General features: G+C 33.8%; 3 protein-coding genes across 3 annotated transcripts; 1 reads left to right on the forward strand and 2 right to left on the reverse strand.

Moving 5' to 3' along the window:
• Positions 1 to 39: 39 nt before the first annotated feature.
• LOC100259460 (uncharacterized) lies at positions 40 to 6,249 on the reverse strand. The gene is made up of 9 exons (XM_002272343.4): positions 5,188 to 6,249; positions 4,465 to 4,520; positions 4,242 to 4,324; positions 4,009 to 4,087; positions 2,663 to 2,773; positions 2,335 to 2,444; positions 1,975 to 2,058; positions 982 to 1,019; positions 40 to 377 (listed from the first exon to the last, which is right to left on the reverse strand). The coding sequence occupies exons 1-9, from the start codon at positions 6,116 to 6,118 to the stop codon at positions 307 to 309; spliced, it is 1,563 nt and encodes a 520-aa protein (XP_002272379.1). The 5' UTR covers positions 6,119 to 6,249; the 3' UTR covers positions 40 to 306.
• Positions 6,250 to 7,904: 1,655 nt separating this feature from the next.
• Positions 7,905 to 9,552, forward strand: LOC100242256 (uncharacterized). Its single transcript, XM_002272225.5, has 2 exons — positions 7,905 to 8,426; positions 9,138 to 9,552. Exons 1-2 carry the CDS (start codon positions 8,061 to 8,063, stop codon positions 9,294 to 9,296), a joined length of 525 nt encoding a protein of 174 aa, XP_002272261.1. The 5' UTR covers positions 7,905 to 8,060; the 3' UTR covers positions 9,297 to 9,552.
• Positions 9,553 to 9,760: 208 nt separating this feature from the next.
• On the reverse strand, positions 9,761 to 14,689 carry LOC100264538 (glucuronokinase 1). Its single transcript, XM_002272256.4, has 6 exons — positions 14,308 to 14,689; positions 12,732 to 12,881; positions 12,333 to 12,521; positions 12,134 to 12,250; positions 10,839 to 10,999; positions 9,761 to 10,205 (listed from the first exon to the last, which is right to left on the reverse strand). The coding sequence occupies exons 1-6, from the start codon at positions 14,572 to 14,574 to the stop codon at positions 9,959 to 9,961; spliced, it is 1,131 nt and encodes a 376-aa protein (XP_002272292.2). The 5' UTR covers positions 14,575 to 14,689; the 3' UTR covers positions 9,761 to 9,958.
• Positions 14,690 to 16,627: the final 1,938 nt, after the last annotated feature.

A 16,627-nucleotide genomic window follows, 5' to 3' on the forward strand; every position in this document is an offset into this window, starting at 1 on the left:
ATTAGTATGAGCAACAAGGAAATTTATCGGCCATCAAAGTCAGAGAAGCCAAAGAATTTCTTATTACTCATGCTTACTTGAAGAAACTTGCAACTGATGCAAGTATTAATGGATTATACAGAATAATTAAACAATGAGTAGAGTGTAGAAAGTCAGGTACAATGCCTTTCATTCTAATAAATTCTAATCTGTCAAAAAGGAAAAGAGGAAAAAAAAAAAAATTGTGGTTGTGAATTCTATAGCTTCAAAATGGTGCTTCCTCTCCTGATAATTGTTATAATCTTTTGGTGGGAGAAGCATTGGCAATTAAAAATAACCTTTGGTGATAGCTTCTTCCAGATCTTTAAATTCCCAGGCATCATCTGCTGAATATGGCCCTGAAATGAAAAGGAAAACCAGTAGTAGTTTATTCCACAGTGCCCTATCTACAAGAAACCATCTTCTCCCAGTCATCCACCAAAAGTAATTGGCATAGAGGATTAACTTTATCTGGTTAAGTGGCTTTTCAATGCCTTTCTGAGTTTTGCAAATCCCATAATTAAAAGCTTGACAAAATATGAGAGCTTGCAAAGAAATAGAGGGAATTTGTAGCTCTATTGGGAACAATTCTTGAAAATTGTTTTATGATATTTTATTAAACAAAAATCTATTTGGAACCTAAAATATTCTTACCATGTTTTCTATATTTTTAAATATGTTAAAAAAATCATTTTTATAAGTAATATTTTGTTTTTAATCATTCTCTATATTTGTATAATTATTTTTTTAAAACAACCTTGAGAAACAAGTGAACTGAAAACAACTAAAAAATGTTCTCTAAAAACACTTTGTTTTCCATTTTTAAGAACAAAAAACTATGGTAAAAAATCGCTATCAAATAGGGCCTTAGAGTATAGCATGAGTTTCCATTTGCATAAAGATTGAGTGTAAATAAGGAAAACAAAGGGTGAAACCTCAAACCTCAAGAATAAGGGACCTTACCAATTGAGTCTCTTCGCAGAGCAGCTAAATGAGCACAACTGCATGAGAGAGAGCAATTTATGAGTAGACAGAAAAGGGGAGAAAGCAGAAGCTATACAAACAAGATTCATTCTGAAGAACTTTGACGTATCTTTGTCCGCAGTGATGGGGAAAGGGGCAACTAGTGCATATAAAAGTGCTAAAAAAAGTTGTAAAGTTCCAATCTGGAGATTTTTTACATAATATTCTTTATGTTTGCAAGCATTTTTGTCAGCAATGATGGGGAAAGGGCAACTACTGCATGTATTACAAACTTAACAGTTTTGTGCATTAACCATAACAGTGGGGAAGGATATGGTTAAGATGTGTTCTAAAAATTTGATAAATTCTGTTGTTCACAGCCAGATTTTAAACAGGCATGGTCATTGCAATCAAGCCTTCCTAAAATTCACCAAGCAAATAACCAATCAGAAGACTAAAAAGGTACATAGGGAGCCTCGAAAAGGAAAGTCGAATGGTCCAATGTAATGGATATTCATCAGTAGGGTACAGCCTAGAACCAAAGTGGCCCAAGTAGCCATATCATACCCCTGTTAGAAGGGAAGATAGGAACTCCAGGAGATAAATTCCAGAAAGATGAAACTCACAAATAGACCCATTTAAAGGAAAAATTATAGTCTAGAAGGAATATGATTCTATGCTAAAACTCTGGGTTTTTCTCATAAATAAAGATGTCCAACCCTCAACAGAAAGGCACAATTCTCTTATTTCCATTTAGGTCTTCTCTTTGGGAATAAAGGATTTAATGACATGTTCATGCGGCTTTCTGCTTGAGAAGCTTCACTGGAAGGTAGAGGCTAAAGCAATAGTAAATAGCTTTAGAATTAAAGGAAGTTGCCAGTCATAAGTTGGAATGAAGTGCTAGCACAAGGGTAAGGGCAAAGGAAGCAAATTAAGAGTACTAATACCAGTGAAAAAAGAAGTAATAATGAGGAATTTGTTTATAAAGACTACCTGCCAAGGGCTTTCCCAAAATCTGCACACAATGATCGAATATAAGTCCCTTTTGAGCATGTCACCCGGAAAACCAAATTTTGTCTGCAGATACGCAAGAAAAAATTAAAATTGGCTAAAGTATGCTAAATGATGATAAATAAGTAAAAAAGATATCTCCTGCATATTAAAAAAAAACATCCCTCCTAATGATTATGAATGGCTCTTCCTACCATAAACCAGAAGTGGACAGATTTACATGACAAAGTACTAGGTAGGAATAGCAGATGATCAGTACATTGGAATAAGCGTGATTTTGTAATAATTAAAGAAATGAATTACATTGATGACACCATGCAAATATTGGAGTAAAAGTAGAACCTGTCATCTAAGCTTCGCTCAATATCAAACTTGAAAATTGAAATCCGCCTTGGTGAAAGTTCTACACTTTCTCCTCTTCTGGCTTTCTCATACATCTTTTCACCTCCAACCTATCATAAAGGGAAAAAAAAACAAAAGAAATTGATCTAATTAAATTGATAGTTGAACAGACAACATCTTCTCAGGGAAATGGTTCATGTTACTGAGCAATAAACATGCAAGGAACTGCCTACAGGGACTTGTTTCTGCCACTTTTCTACATAATGTCAATATAAAGTGGTCTATCAAAAAAAAAATAATGTCAATACAAAGTAGAAGAATTTCTTACTTTGATGGCAGAAAACATTGGAGGAACTTGCCATATCTCCCCACAAAATGATGCAGCAGTTTTCTTTATGTTCTCATCTTTGATGTGCTCCCATGGTTCACGCTGAATAACCTACAAGAGTAAAAATACAGACAACGCACAAATATGAATATGAAAAACAAAAAAGATTTAAGTAAAGATTATTGAAGAAAAGGCCATCATACTCCACAATGATAGTAAAGTTACAACTAGAAAAGTTAAAAAGAAATCACACATGCTTGTAATCCAAGATGATCAAATAGGATATCCATTGCTGTTTACTGTAACTCCCTTCTATTTCTCAGAGAATGTTCACATGTATCTACTTTCTCGTGATTGGAATATGCACCATGTGAACACTGGAACCAGTATCATAATTCAAGAAGTCAAGGTGGTGCACTCCTTACATCCATCACAGATATTAAAACCTACATTTTTTTCCTTTGTTACATATCATGTAACAACTCACTTCCAACCATATAAATATTGTCTAATTTAGACCCAATGAACCCCCACAACTTTAAAATGCATCTACACAATTAAGAAAAGCTCATTACATGTATAGTACCAAAGAACTTCCCCTAACCGATATAGGATATCACCATCACCCCTCTATGCCAACACAAGGCCCTCATTACATCTCATGAGATTGTGAGGCCAAACAAACAAAGTCTCACACTAAGCTAGAGGATCAACTCAGATACCATTCGTAACAACTCGCTCCCTCCCAATGAGTCTAAAGCAAACAATATCTATCCGGTTGGGAGGGGATCGTTACAAACCATTTGCATGCATGTATAATTCTAGACCTAGGTGAGAGATAATCGCTCATTTTCAGTATATTTTCAGGTTTTCCATCACCTGTTTTAGAGGTTAATACAGTCTGGAAGCATCTAAATGGCCCGTTTCGCTTATCTGTGACTGAATGCATAAGCTCCATTATATTTCTTTATTCTGAAGAACACTATTATTCTTTCCTTAAGCAAATAAACACATTTATTTTAGTAGTTCTACCCTTTAATACATTACACCTTATATACCCAGTATAATACGTGGAAATTCATGGAGACACTTTTTTATTCCATTAAAGTCAAACTAAAATGGTAAATAGTTTATTTCATATAATCTCTACTTTGCATTTTATTTTGTATACTTTGATATTAAAAAAAGAGCAATAGGACTGGATTGTGGAGCATGGGAATTTATATATACCAACATTCTGTACAGGCCTTACTTCAAAAGTTCAGATTGGAAACCAACAATACATATTAGTGCATATTAACTTGAAAATAAGGAGCACTGTTGTGGTTTGAGATAGGTAAACAAACCGGAGAATCAGCATCCCAAGTTGAAGTAGCCTCCCCTAAACGAAAAATTCCACTATAACCCTTAACCATGCCTTGATAACTGCAATAAAAATATTCCAAATCTTTAAAGGAACTCCATTTGTGAAAATCCACCAAGAAAAAATTTCATTTCAAATCTCTAGGAGATTTGAAATGTGGTATAAAATGAAGAGCTTGTCCAGGAAATCCTCCCAAGGTTTGGGTTGAAATCTTACCTTTCTACCAACTTAGTGGCTTTACCAACACATACAATCAACAAACCAGTAGCCATGGGATCAAGAGTTCCAGCATGCCCTACCTGGAAGAAGAAGAATCAGACAAAAAAACAGAGGAATGGGAGAGGACGATAGGATAGCAGACTAATCATTATTATTATTTTTAAATCAGTGACTACAGGTTACATGCAGATAACATGCAGATTCAATAGTAAACAAATACCTTTTTCACTTGGACAAGGCGGCGGAGCTTTCCACAAACCGTAAATGAAGTCCATCCTGTCTTGCAATACGATACAGTTATCTTTTTAAGTAAAAAAATAACTGAAAAAGAAAAAGCCTTTATAGCCCTATCACTTTTCTTTTAATGCAGCAATTAAACAATATCATTATCTAATAATTTGGGAATTTATACGGATAGACCAGTTCGTTCTCAAATGATAGACCATACAATGCTGCACAAATCGGACAAAAGCAGAAAGTATAATTTTGTAACAAGTATTTTCCCTTTGCTGCACATCAGTTGGTTTTTCTTTTGCAGCTAATATTCAAACTAACTAAACATTGGAAGATAAGAAGTATCCTAGAATGGGAGAACACCTGAATTTGAAATGGAAGAGCGGCAGAGGTCAGTTATGAGGAGTATACCCAATTATTCATAAATAAATCATATATGTATGAAAAACCCTTATTATAATTATCCACTATAAAGATTGCAATGCTAATAAATGATCAATTATCTTTTATATAAATGTGGATGTAGTTTGATCCTAGGGTCCATTCCAAATCAACACTTTCACGAGTTCTAAGAGAATCTTAAACCAATGGCAGAGCTTTAAAAATTAAAAACCTCAAACAAAAAGAATTGAGTTTTATACATTCCAATTTCCAAACAAGTATAGAGTATAACTAGTTCAACAAAAGTACAGACTTGACAACAACTCACCTTTGGGTTTGTTTATCAGAACAACAGTCCCACTGGGCCCGTCCCATCTCGGAGGCAGCTCACTACTCCGAGTCACAAAGTAGGGCTCCCCACGATCACCTTCAACATCCTTATTGGGGACTTTCTTCAAACACTTAAAGAACTCCTCCACCTTCTTCTCTGAAAGCTCTTTCTCCTTTGCTGAAACAGATACTTTCTCATCCTTTTCCCCCTCAAAGAAAACCAGACCCTTATCGTCCCCTCCATCACCAATCTCCTCTCTCTTCTCCCCACCCTTCCCCACTTTCTTCTTCGCCTTCGCATTATTGGCACTCTCATTCGTTTCTCCAGGCTCAAGAAACGCCTTATCCAAACAATGATCAGGAAAATACTTCTTCTCCAATTGATACACCATCTTATAATGCTTTTCCTTCTCCCATGGATATGCGAAAGCATCGTAAAAATACAACTCCTCTTCTTTCTTGTGCAATGTGCGAAGCTCCACCACTTCTTGCTTCAGCTCCACATACTTCTCCTGCGCCGCACCACCATCCTCGTCCGAATCCGACCCGTACATCCTCTTCCTCCTCTTATTGTAATACTTCCTCTTTGCTTTATCCATCTGCAAATCATCCGAACCCGACAATTTCCGATCAACCCAATTCTCAAAACCTTCTGAGTCGGGCGATTCTGCATCGGGCGAGTCATTGGGTTTAGAGTTGGGGAGTGGGGTGAGCCGGCGGCGGGGGCGAGGGGGTGGGGGCTGTGCTGGGCGGGAGATGATCATGTCATATTGGAGAGGGTGAGGGGTGGAAGTAGTGGAGAAAAGATGTGGGAATGAGGAGGGTCTTGTGAGGAGTCTGAGAGATGGGGGCTTGAAGAAGAGGGAGAGAGTGGGTTTAGGGCGGAAGAAGAGGAGGGAGACGTGGGTGAAAGGGAGTGATTTCGCCATTGGTGTTGAAGCTTTTGTGGAATGTTTTGGCTCTGTTTTCCTTTGTGGCCACCATGGCCATCACCCACTCCAGGATTTTACCATCTTCCTCCTCTCCAAGAATTAGCAAGCAGGTTTTAATCTTATAATCAAAATTATTATATAACCGCAAATTCTCAGCAACAGTTATAATTCTGAATCTCTTTTTTCCCAAATATCTTATAAATGCTGTTAATAATTTTGAGCCAAAATTTTTGAAATTCTTATGAAAACTATTTTTGAAAATAGTTTTCTATTTTCCAAAAAAAAATTGAAAAATCAACCATCATCAATTTTATTTTTTTTAAGAACATTAAATATAGTGTTTTCAAAATATATTTTTTTTAGTTGTTTTTACTTGCTTTTTAATAATTATTTTAAAATATAATTATACAAATATGTATGATGATTAAAAATAAAATTCTAAACATAAATATTATTTTTAAAACACATTTTAAATAAGTTAAAAATATTTTACATTTTCAAATAAACTTTTATTACGTAAAACATTATAGAACAAATTTTAAAAATTGTTATAAAAAATCATTTTTTTAAATTGTTTTAAAAAATAATTACTAAGGCCTTATTTGGTAAATGTTTTTTAAAATAATTTTTAAGAACAATTTTTAAAAATTATTCTATGGTGTTTTGTAAAATAAAAATTTATTTGAAAACTTAAAATGTTTTTAACTTATTTTTAATACTTTTAAATATGTTTTAAAAATAACTTTTATCTCTGCAGTTTTATTTTTAATCATCATATATATATGTATAATTATTTTTTAAAACAAGTGAAAACAATTAAAAGATGTTTTATAAAAATACTCTGTTTTCTAGTTACCAAATATGTGTTTTTATTTATTTTTTTTGTTTTAGAAAACATAAAACTATTCTTAAAAATAATTCACAAATAGGGTCTAAGAGTTTGTTTGAGAATTATTTTCAAGAACAATTGTTTAGTTTCTAGAACAAAAAAAAAAAACTGTAAAACATATTTGATAAAACACATAAAATAGAGTGTTTTCATATAACACATTTTAATTATTTTAAGTTGTTTTTTTAGAGTTGTTTTAAAAAATAATTATATAAACATATATAATGATTAAAAATAAAGTTGTGGATATAAAAATTATTTTTTAAATATATTTAAAAATATTAAAAATAGGTTTTCAAACAAACTTTTATTTTACAAAACATTAAAGAACGATTTTCAAAAATAGTTTTTAAAACTATATTTAAAAAAAAAATTGTTTTTAAAAACACTTATCGAACAAAAATTAAGAGTTTGTTTGGTAACTGTTGTCAAATACAATTATTGAAATAGAGTTTTTTAGGACAAATTTTTAAAAATTGTTCTTTATTATTTTATAGAATAAAAGCCTATTTAGAAACCTTAAATGTTTTTAATATTTTAAAAATATTTTTTTATCTAATTTTTTATTTTTAGTATTTCTATATATTTGTATAATTATTTTTTATGACAATCATAAAAAAAATATAAAGTAAAAATAATAAAAAATAATTAAAAGATGTTATCTAAAAATACTTTATTTTTTGTTCTTAAGAATAAAAAATAGAAGTAGTTGTCAAACGTATTTCTATAATTTTTTGTGTGTTTTGAAGAAGAGAAAACAGTTATAAAAACAGTTTCCAAAAAAAAAAAAATTAATCAATTATTAACTAAAGACTTTTAAACCAACATTTGTTTATTATTTAAATCATAAAGAGACAGATATTTGATATTTCAATTTTTAGGATAATTCACAATTTCACATATATTTTTAGCATGAAAAGAAAAAAAGAAAAAAGGAGGGAGATAAAAAACGACATTGAAATAAGAGAGAAGGGGGGGATCCTCGAGATTTGAATTTCGGCTTGATAATTTCCAAATTGGTGGCAAGATTTGGTTTTTCCCGCTCTGGGCATGGCCACTTCAGACTGGGAAGACGATTGGGAGCTCTGCAACGACGATGGCTTCGTTTACAAGCGCAAGAAGCGCCGTCTCGACGCCCTCCCCGTCGCCCCTGCGCCGCCTCTTCCCGATCCCCAGGCGGAGGAGGACCATCGTAGGGAGCGGAAGAAGAGGGCCCTCATCAAGATTAAGGAGAAGTACCAGAGGGAGATTGATCACTGGGAGCATTTGTCGAACACCTTGCGCGCAATGGAGGAGACGGCCCATCAACAACAACGGCGGCAGCAGCATGAGCAAGCGTCGTTGTCTCTTCCATTAGCTGATTCGCCATCGTCGGAGTTTGTTTGCCGGACGTTGGTCGACGAGCTCCTCTTGCAGGTAGTGCTTGATGGCGTTGGGGTTTGTTTTTTATTTTGGGTATCTGTGTGGTTGTTGAGAAATGGGCAGAAAGAAATGAAATTAGATTGTTCGATCTTAGGTTTATGCGTTCATTAGGGCTCTCAACTGAATCTAATACAACCGTTTGACCTAACTAGAGTAATTTTCTTGTTCTAATTTTCCTCTCTATTTTATTTCCCTCTCATTTTCCCCTCAAAATTTCCGGAACCAACATTCCCTTAATACTTTGGAAGAAAACAGAAGGTATCTGAAACGCTATTTATTTTTCTTTTCTGGGGTTTTCTCCACAATCAAATGGAGGGTAATGGTTTTCCTCAAGAATCTAACTTCCTTTTTTATGTTGTAGCCCTTACCGTCATCAATTGTATTTTTACTGAAATTGTTTTAACATAATCGACCGAATTTAGATGGATAAGCCTCTGCTTGTTTGCTGAGAAACTGAGAAGGAAAAGTTTCATATGAATTGCTGTTTAATAAGTTAAACAGTTCTGTCAGACTGATTGAATGGAGGGTTTTGTTTTTCTGTGTCTTTTGACTTCTTTAATTCACTCAATTTTTCTATATTTCTGAGCAACCAAACACAGAACATGTTTTCGCAGAATCGTCTGATTGCAAGCCCTTTGGAAAAGGGACCTTCAGATGAAGTCATCTTTTCAAGTGCTCCCCTGACTCTTAATTACTGAATTGCAGGCAGAGGCTCAGGAAGCAATAATTCATGATGTTTCCAATCTGTGTGATGTGGCGGAAGCCATGTACAATGTGCAAGACGAACAGTTGAAGCAATCTTTCATCGATCTCCCGATATGGGGATCACCACGAAAGCTAATGGCATCATTGTGTGACGAGTAGTTTCTTCTGGGTGGTTGGCAGCTTAGCATTTGAAGAAAGATTTGTAATGGTAACAATGTCTCGCTTGTAACTGTAGCGTTGCTAATGCATCAAGAACAGCTACTGTAATCTATTGTTATGTAGAATTCTTCCTTTCAAGATAGTGAAAATTACCCTGTCCTGTTCTTTCCCCTGGTTTTTGAGATTTCGCCTTCATTATTCGAATTGTTGTATAAATGTTCACTAATGATGATGTGGGCAAGGATTTTAGTTTGGATTCTTGAGGAGTTCTGCAAGCCACAATGTGTTTCAAATGGCTTATGAGACATTTGTACATTCTCTTTAGTCAAAACTGGTTTCTTTGCCATTGAAAATAAGCTGCTTGCTTCTTATGGTTATTCATTCAATCTTAATTGAAAAGCTAATTCTCATGGAAGACCATTATATTAGACCATCTCATGTCTGATTCATCCAAACCAAGCCTGTAAACAGAATGATAATATGCTGCACCCTTCATTATTAAAGATAATTGAAAAAAGAACATCCACCCACCCACCCAAAATCAAAGGTTCTGTACAACGCAAAGATTTTATTTTCTATGTCCACCCCTCAACTTGAGCAGGGTTTTGGATTTTTTGAGAAGTGAAGCAAGAGAAATGTTCTAAATTATGGATCACAACTCACTAGTTTGATAACAGAGTCTTGAGATCTATATCACTTAAGCAAGAAGGCTTGACTTCCACAGGTTGAATGATAAAACCTGCTTTCTGACAAGCATCCTCCAGAAGCTTTACTTGTGAAGGTCCATCAGGACAGAATGCCACAACAGCTCCTCCGCTACCTGTAAATTTGGATGCAGCACCAACTCTCCGAGCCACCTCTACCATCTCCACGTTCAGTGCACCAAGGACATCTTCTCCAAACATACGCCTGTATGAAAACAATATAAATGTGAGATCACAACGCTAAAACAGAACTCCATCTGTTACTGCAAATCTAAAATTGGAAATGATGAAATATGCCTCAATATTTTATGTTATGTCTCTTGTATCATTCTTCACAGCATACATTAATATAACATAATAAGGCACATCACCCTTACAAATTACAGGAGGAGCATCTTAGCTAATGTCAAAGATTTGCTCGTATCTCTCTAAAATCAAGCAATTGAGAGAGGGTAAAAAACATTTTAAAGGACTATGGAATCGTATCGAATATCATGGTATCTAGAATACTAGAGATCGATATGTAGATAGCACCTTCCATTTGAGCTTTTATAGGAAGGTTAAAACATTCTAGAAAACTTTGTAATTGTATAGACTGGTCAAGTATTTTAAAGACGAGAAATAGACCAGAGAACACTGGAACCATGCTCGACTCTTGCATCTCTCAATCCAAGTGCTCTCTTCCTTTACTTTAATATTTAGTTTCCAGGGCAGACTCATGCAGAATGCCATTTTAAACAAAGTGGGGTTAACAAAAGTAATTTGGATCTATAACCAGAGAGAGAGGTTTTAACTACAGAAATGATCCGAATGTATAACCCAGACGGAAAAGCTTCACCTTCGAAGGTCAAAATTATGATTCATGAGGTATGCAAATTTGGAATAGTCTTTTTCAAGCAATGCTGTTCGTCCTTCTGAAGCTAGATTTGCAACTTCTGCCATAGATTTTATTATGAACTCATCACCATTGAGCCACCTTTGCTGAACTGTGCTGTGTACCTGAAATTTAAAAATGTGAAAAATTTATTATAAAGTTGCTTTTCTTTCCAGATAAGTTGACAAGCACTCTAGAAATATTCTGAGAAATACCTTATAATACGGAATGCAATTTGTAATGATTCAAAAAGAGTCGGCAGTGAATTAAAATATATGAAAAACATGGGATGTTAGTGATCTTTATCTTTAATGAAACAAATGTATGATAAAACATTATTTGTTTTGTTATCTAATGCAAAAGGCAAATGAGAACTTGAAATTGGGAACAATGCATAAAACTATCTGTTTGGGACAAAAATCATCAATAGTAGTATGATTACGTTCTCTTGACACACTCAAGGTCCAAGGGAAGATAAATCAAGGATAGGAACCTTCACCATACAATCCCGTCAATGATTTTGACTTGGTTTTGATAAAAATACATTTATAACGGAGTTTAAAAAATAACCATAGCCTAACTCAATTGGAAAGGAGCTAAAGTAGGGATGTGGGAGGTTCCACGTTCTCTTCCAATGGGAAAACAATTCTTACCTATTAAAAAAATTGTCAAAATTGGCCAAAAGATTCAAGAATGGAAACTAATTTGAAACATAGGAACTCCTAATGTTGAAAAACCATTGCTAAATGAAACTTGTCAATTTGAAACAATTTCTCATGTTGGAAAAAACAGTCACAGGATTGGATGGTAAATTCACTAGCTTAAGGGCTCATTTGGTACAATTGTAACTTATAAAAAAGTAAGCAAAAAGAAGGTGTTTACAATTTAATATGTACAAAACATTAAATTTTGAAACCTCTTTCTGATCTCTTCTGCAAAACCATCTCAACTCTAACGTCATTAAAAAGAGCTCATAAGTCTCAAATATCGTCATTGTTAATCCAAAAATCACCCATGACAAACAGACCCTAGCATAGTTTCAAAACGATGATTGCTAGTACCCTAGCACTACTAACAATCTGATGCAGGCAGGATACGAGAAATGTAGATGTTCAAACAGCAATACAGGCAATCTTAGACATGTGCCCTAAAAATATTGTGCATCCTTTATTTAACACCAGAACATATCAAATGAGAATGTTGACTACTGTGGTAGAGCTCCATAAAAGAAATAACAAAGAACAAGAGTATTAAAATACCTTTCCAGAATCACTTGGATTCTCAGCATATATGAGATAGAGTGGCGGGAGAAGACTAATATCCATGGGAATATAGATGCCATGCCCCAAGTTATCCATGTATTCCTTGCTAAAATCCTTTGAAAGAAAATTTGGATATGTAAATGTTGCATCTATAACCATTTGATGAGCACATTTGTCAAAGTTCCAGGTTACATACCATATAAACAAGGCCACCATACACCTGTGCAACCCGATCTTGGAGACCAGCAACAATTCCATGTTCCTTCTCTGCATTAAGGACAAGGTTAGGCCTGACCTCCACTTTGACCAAATGTCTGACTTTGTAAAAGTCAAGAAGGCAACTAAGTGCAGCAGCAACAATGGCACTGGAACCAGAAAGCCCTGCCTGAAACATCATATTATCATGTAAGCCATATGCAGCAATACCAAGGAGACAACAAAATGATTATGTCCTACTGAACAATTCTAACCATCAAAACAAACATAAAGATATGGGAAAAACCCATAGCAATAACACATGCAACTAACACAAATATCACCGGGAAGAGGCATATAACAAGCAGCTTTTTGTTCTATAGTTTGTCTAAAAGTCTACCTGACGAGGGATATTAGTATCATATGATAAAGTGAAGTTTCCATCGTGGAGATCAATGTTGTTCTCTTTGCAATAATTGTAAAAGACTTTACAGATTGACATGAGCAAGCGTACACCACCATAATAACCTTCTTTATGCAAACGATTCACCTGCAAAGTAAAAGAACAAGGATACTTTAGTCCTCACAAAATCATGAATCAATGCATACAGATGTAAAGGAATATAAAATGCCACCAAGCTTCTATCCTGACAATTCTAGACACACCATCAAGAGCAGTATCAATAAATCAAGCTCCTCAAAAGCATTTGAACTTCAAAAGCCTCTAATTCAACCTCCAAACACCTTTTAGTCTGTTCAAGGTGCATAATAAGCAAAGGAGCAGCACACCTCCTTTCTTAGTAGATAAGTTGAGTATAAATCCTGAATTTGGGACTAATACAAATGAGCACAATCCAGACATACTTGGTCCTCTCTGTTAAGCTTCTATCATTGAGTAAAGATTTAGGTTGGATCATGGAAACCCATATCCATTGTTTCCAAGATAGAAAACTAGTCACTAGTCATGTACTCTCCCACAGCTTAGAAGAAGTTTTGACTGGGAATCACCCACCTCAGTAGTTAGTATGTATTCAAAAAAAAAAAGGGATACCTTCTATACACTATTTAAGTAAGACTCAGAGGGTGTTTGTTTTTTTGGTTTTTTGCTTAAAAACAATTTGTTTTTAGAATTTAGGATGTATGGTTTTTTACTTTTTTATGATTTATTATAAATTTTTTATTAAATAAAAAAAAGTCAAAATATTTAGCTTTTTCTAAATAGAAAAAATAACATATTAATTTTTCTTTACTTTTTAATACTTAATAGAAATAAAATATTACAAAAACAAACAACCTAATATTTAATCCTATTAAGCATTAAGCATTAAGGTTCTATTTAGAATTAAGTAAAAAAATAAACACCACCTCGGTATCATCTAAGACCTTGAGAATATCTATCTTTGACTCCCTAAATTGAAAATGTGTTCTCATAATTACTAATTTATTGCACACGCTCTAGCAAAACCGCGAGATAATATTATGCAAATATTAGCAAGATCTATTCATCAATTCCATATGGGAATGCTAGGAACCCAAAAATGAAGACACCACTTGGAAAAGGAAACACAACTTTTTGAAGTAAAGTTCAACTCAAAAGCATCAACTTTACGTCTAAATGTAGCTATATAGAAGCATACACAGAAGGGGAAAAAATATAGATCCATGGCAATACACACAAAAGCAATCACATTTCACTGCATCCATTTTCAGAAAAAACTAAAATGATAACAAAATCAATCCCATTTCCGTGCATTCATTCCCACAAAAACTAAATTGTATATACAAAAGCAATCACATTCCGGTGCATTCATTCCAAAAGAAATAAATTGCACACAGAAACAATCACATTGCATCACATTCATTCCCGAAAACACTACCCAACAGTAATTGAAGCTATCAAAATCTTCCTAGTCAACACAAAAACGGAGGCACAAATAAAAAGAATAAAGAGAAGAGGAAAAGCAAGAAAGCCAGACCAGGTGATCGAGAGATCTGAACTGAACGAGATCGTGAGTAGGATGAGGCAGGAAGACGAGATCCTCAGAGGGCTGTAAGCGCACGGAGGCCCAGAAATTGCCGAGACTGAAGGAAATTGTCCGCCCATAGTAGACGTCGCTGGGATTGCCCAGAAGTCCCACTCTCGCGTAGGCCTTGTGCTCGATGGACGCCGACGAGGCATTGGCGTCGAAACCCATCTCCTCCGACACCTCAATTTGGGTGTCCTCGTTGGCCTCGCCTACCATTATATAGGAGAAGATCTGAGATTTGTTGGGAGCAGGGACAATGGGCCCTGCATTGAATGAGACAACGGAATTGAAATTGTAGCGAACGTGGAGCTGAAGAAGAGGTTTTGGGATAATGGTTATCTCTTTGTCCTTTATTATTATTATTATTATTATTAATTATTTAATAAAAAATAATAAATTTACCCTTTTTTTTATATATACTATAACGAATTAATTAATTAAAAATGATGAAATATCTCAAAATTGTAAATCTAATTTTTCTAAAAATAGACATAAATGCCCTTCAATATTTTAATTATTTATATTAAATAAATATTTTATTAAAAAGAATAAATATAAATAAATTAATAACATATCGATTTTGGAGTCCACTTTTCAATTTTGATAATTGGTTATTCATATCATTTTAATTTTATTTTTTTAATCTTTATTTTATTTTTTATTTTTTTCTTTATTTCCATTTCCATTTCCATTTAAGTGATAAAATAATAATAAATTCAAATGAAGATGAGATGAAAGAAACATGCAAATGAAATGAAAAATGAAATGTGGAATGAAAATGAAAATGAGAATGAGAATGGCAAAAAATGGAATTGAGGTGGGTGGAAAAGATGGGGTGTGTTGGGAACAAGAAAATAGGAAAGCCCATTTAATTATTAGAATTAAGATTGAGAATTGGCCCCTTGTCGGGAACATGGGCCCAATTTATAAAACAATACAAATTGGGTCAGGCCCAACTCTCAAATTATTCTCCAAATCGACTATTTTCGGCCCAGTTATTCACTAATTCATACTTTAATTGGGCTACATTTTGACAACAGCCCAAGTCATGGTATATCAAGTCCATATATATATACTTATGGTAAAAGTTTTTAAATAAAAGCAATTTGCTTATTATGACTCTACACGCACTTCTATGATAAGAATTTTGGGTCAAAATAACCAATTTGACCACAAAAATATATTTTTTAGGCTTGTTTTAAGACTTATATTCAATGTGATCTTTTTCTAGTCATATGAGTGCTACATATCTTCCCACAAAAAATGAAACCTCAATTGACAATTGATGTTTCAGTTGAAAAATAAAGTCACAATTTGTTAATTGAGATTTCAATTCAAAAATGAAATATCGGTTGGTAATTGAAGTTTCAAGTTAAAAAATAAAGTCATGATTTGTTAATTGAGATTTCAATTAAAAAATGAAGTATCGGTTGGTAATTGAAGTTTCAAGTTAAAAAATAAAGTCACGATTAATAATTAAGACTTCATTTTTTAACTAAAACCTCAATTATCGAGGTTTCAACTTAAAGTTAAAAATAAAAAATAAAAAATTAAATAATGATATGGTTCCTACATTGTCATAAAAAGATCATTTTAAACATAAGTTTTCGATAAGACTATTTTCACCCAAAACTCAATCCAATAGAAGTCTTAATGTTAGTGGTGGGGTCATAAAAAATCTTTTATTTTGTACCTTATTATTAAATTAAAATATCTCTAGCATAAAAACTCAAATTTAAGGCCACATACATACTTCAAGAATCACCATTAATTACTAATTAGTGGAATCTTAAACCAAATTGCTATTTGATTATGGGATTTGTGAGAAAGGTCAAAAGTTGAGGACGTGGAAGTCCCTAGTTATATCTCAAGTTATATATATAAAATACCCTTTCACTTTCATATTCAAATTGCCTTAACCTTCTTCCGATCTTTCCATTTCTTATGACTTTTCAAAATACAGATATTTTTTTTCTAGAAGATCTTTCAAACCTATGATTATCCATGGGAAAAACCTTAAAAGTCTCTTTTGTGGATGTTGGGGGTTGATGTTGGTGGATTTGCTTTCACTTTTGTTGTTTGTGGTGAATTTTCAAAGCAAGCCCTAATCTAATCCTCTTTGGGTTTCATTATTCTCAATTGAGTGAGACCCAACTTCACAAATTTAGCCACCAAACCTTACTTTTAGAAGGTTGAATATGGGATCTTTTTCCAAGGTGTGCGAATGGATATACTTGTGTCTTTATTATTTTTAAATGTGGAAATATTA

The sequence above is a fragment of the Vitis vinifera genome, chromosome 14 (genome assembly GCF_030704535.1).
Source record: "Vitis vinifera cultivar Pinot Noir 40024 chromosome 14, ASM3070453v1".
Lineage (NCBI taxonomy): Eukaryota > Viridiplantae > Streptophyta > Magnoliopsida > Vitales > Vitaceae > Vitis > Vitis vinifera.

Excerpts from the sequence above, each read along its gene's own strand:
- LOC100259460 (XM_002272343.4), bottom strand. The coding sequence starts at position 6,118 with ATGGCGAAATCACTCCCTTTCACCCACGTCTCCCTCCTCTTCTTCCGC. Across the intron at positions 2,445-2,662 it reads CAATGTTTTCTGCCATCAAA|GTTGGAGGTGAAAAGATGTA; the intron begins GTAAGAAATTCT and ends CCTTTATGATAG. Across the intron at positions 378-981 it reads TCTGCGAAGAGACTCAATTG|GGCCATATTCAGCAGATGAT; the intron begins GTAAGGTCCCTT and ends TTTTCATTTCAG.
- LOC100264538 (XM_002272256.4), bottom strand. The coding sequence starts at position 14,574 with ATGGTAGGCGAGGCCAACGAGGACACCCAAATTGAGGTGTCGGAGGAG. Across the intron at positions 11,000-12,133 it reads ATCCAAGTGATTCTGGAAAG|GTACACAGCACAGTTCAGCA; the intron begins GTATTTTAATAC and ends TTTAAATTTCAG. Across the intron at positions 10,206-10,838 it reads CATAATTTTGACCTTCGAAG|GCGTATGTTTGGAGAAGATG; the intron begins GTGAAGCTTTTC and ends GTTTTCATACAG.
- LOC100242256 (XM_002272225.5), top strand. The coding sequence starts at position 8,061 with ATGGCCACTTCAGACTGGGAAGACGATTGGGAGCTCTGCAACGACGAT. Across the intron at positions 8,427-9,137 it reads TCGACGAGCTCCTCTTGCAG|GCAGAGGCTCAGGAAGCAAT; the intron begins GTAGTGCTTGAT and ends ACTGAATTGCAG.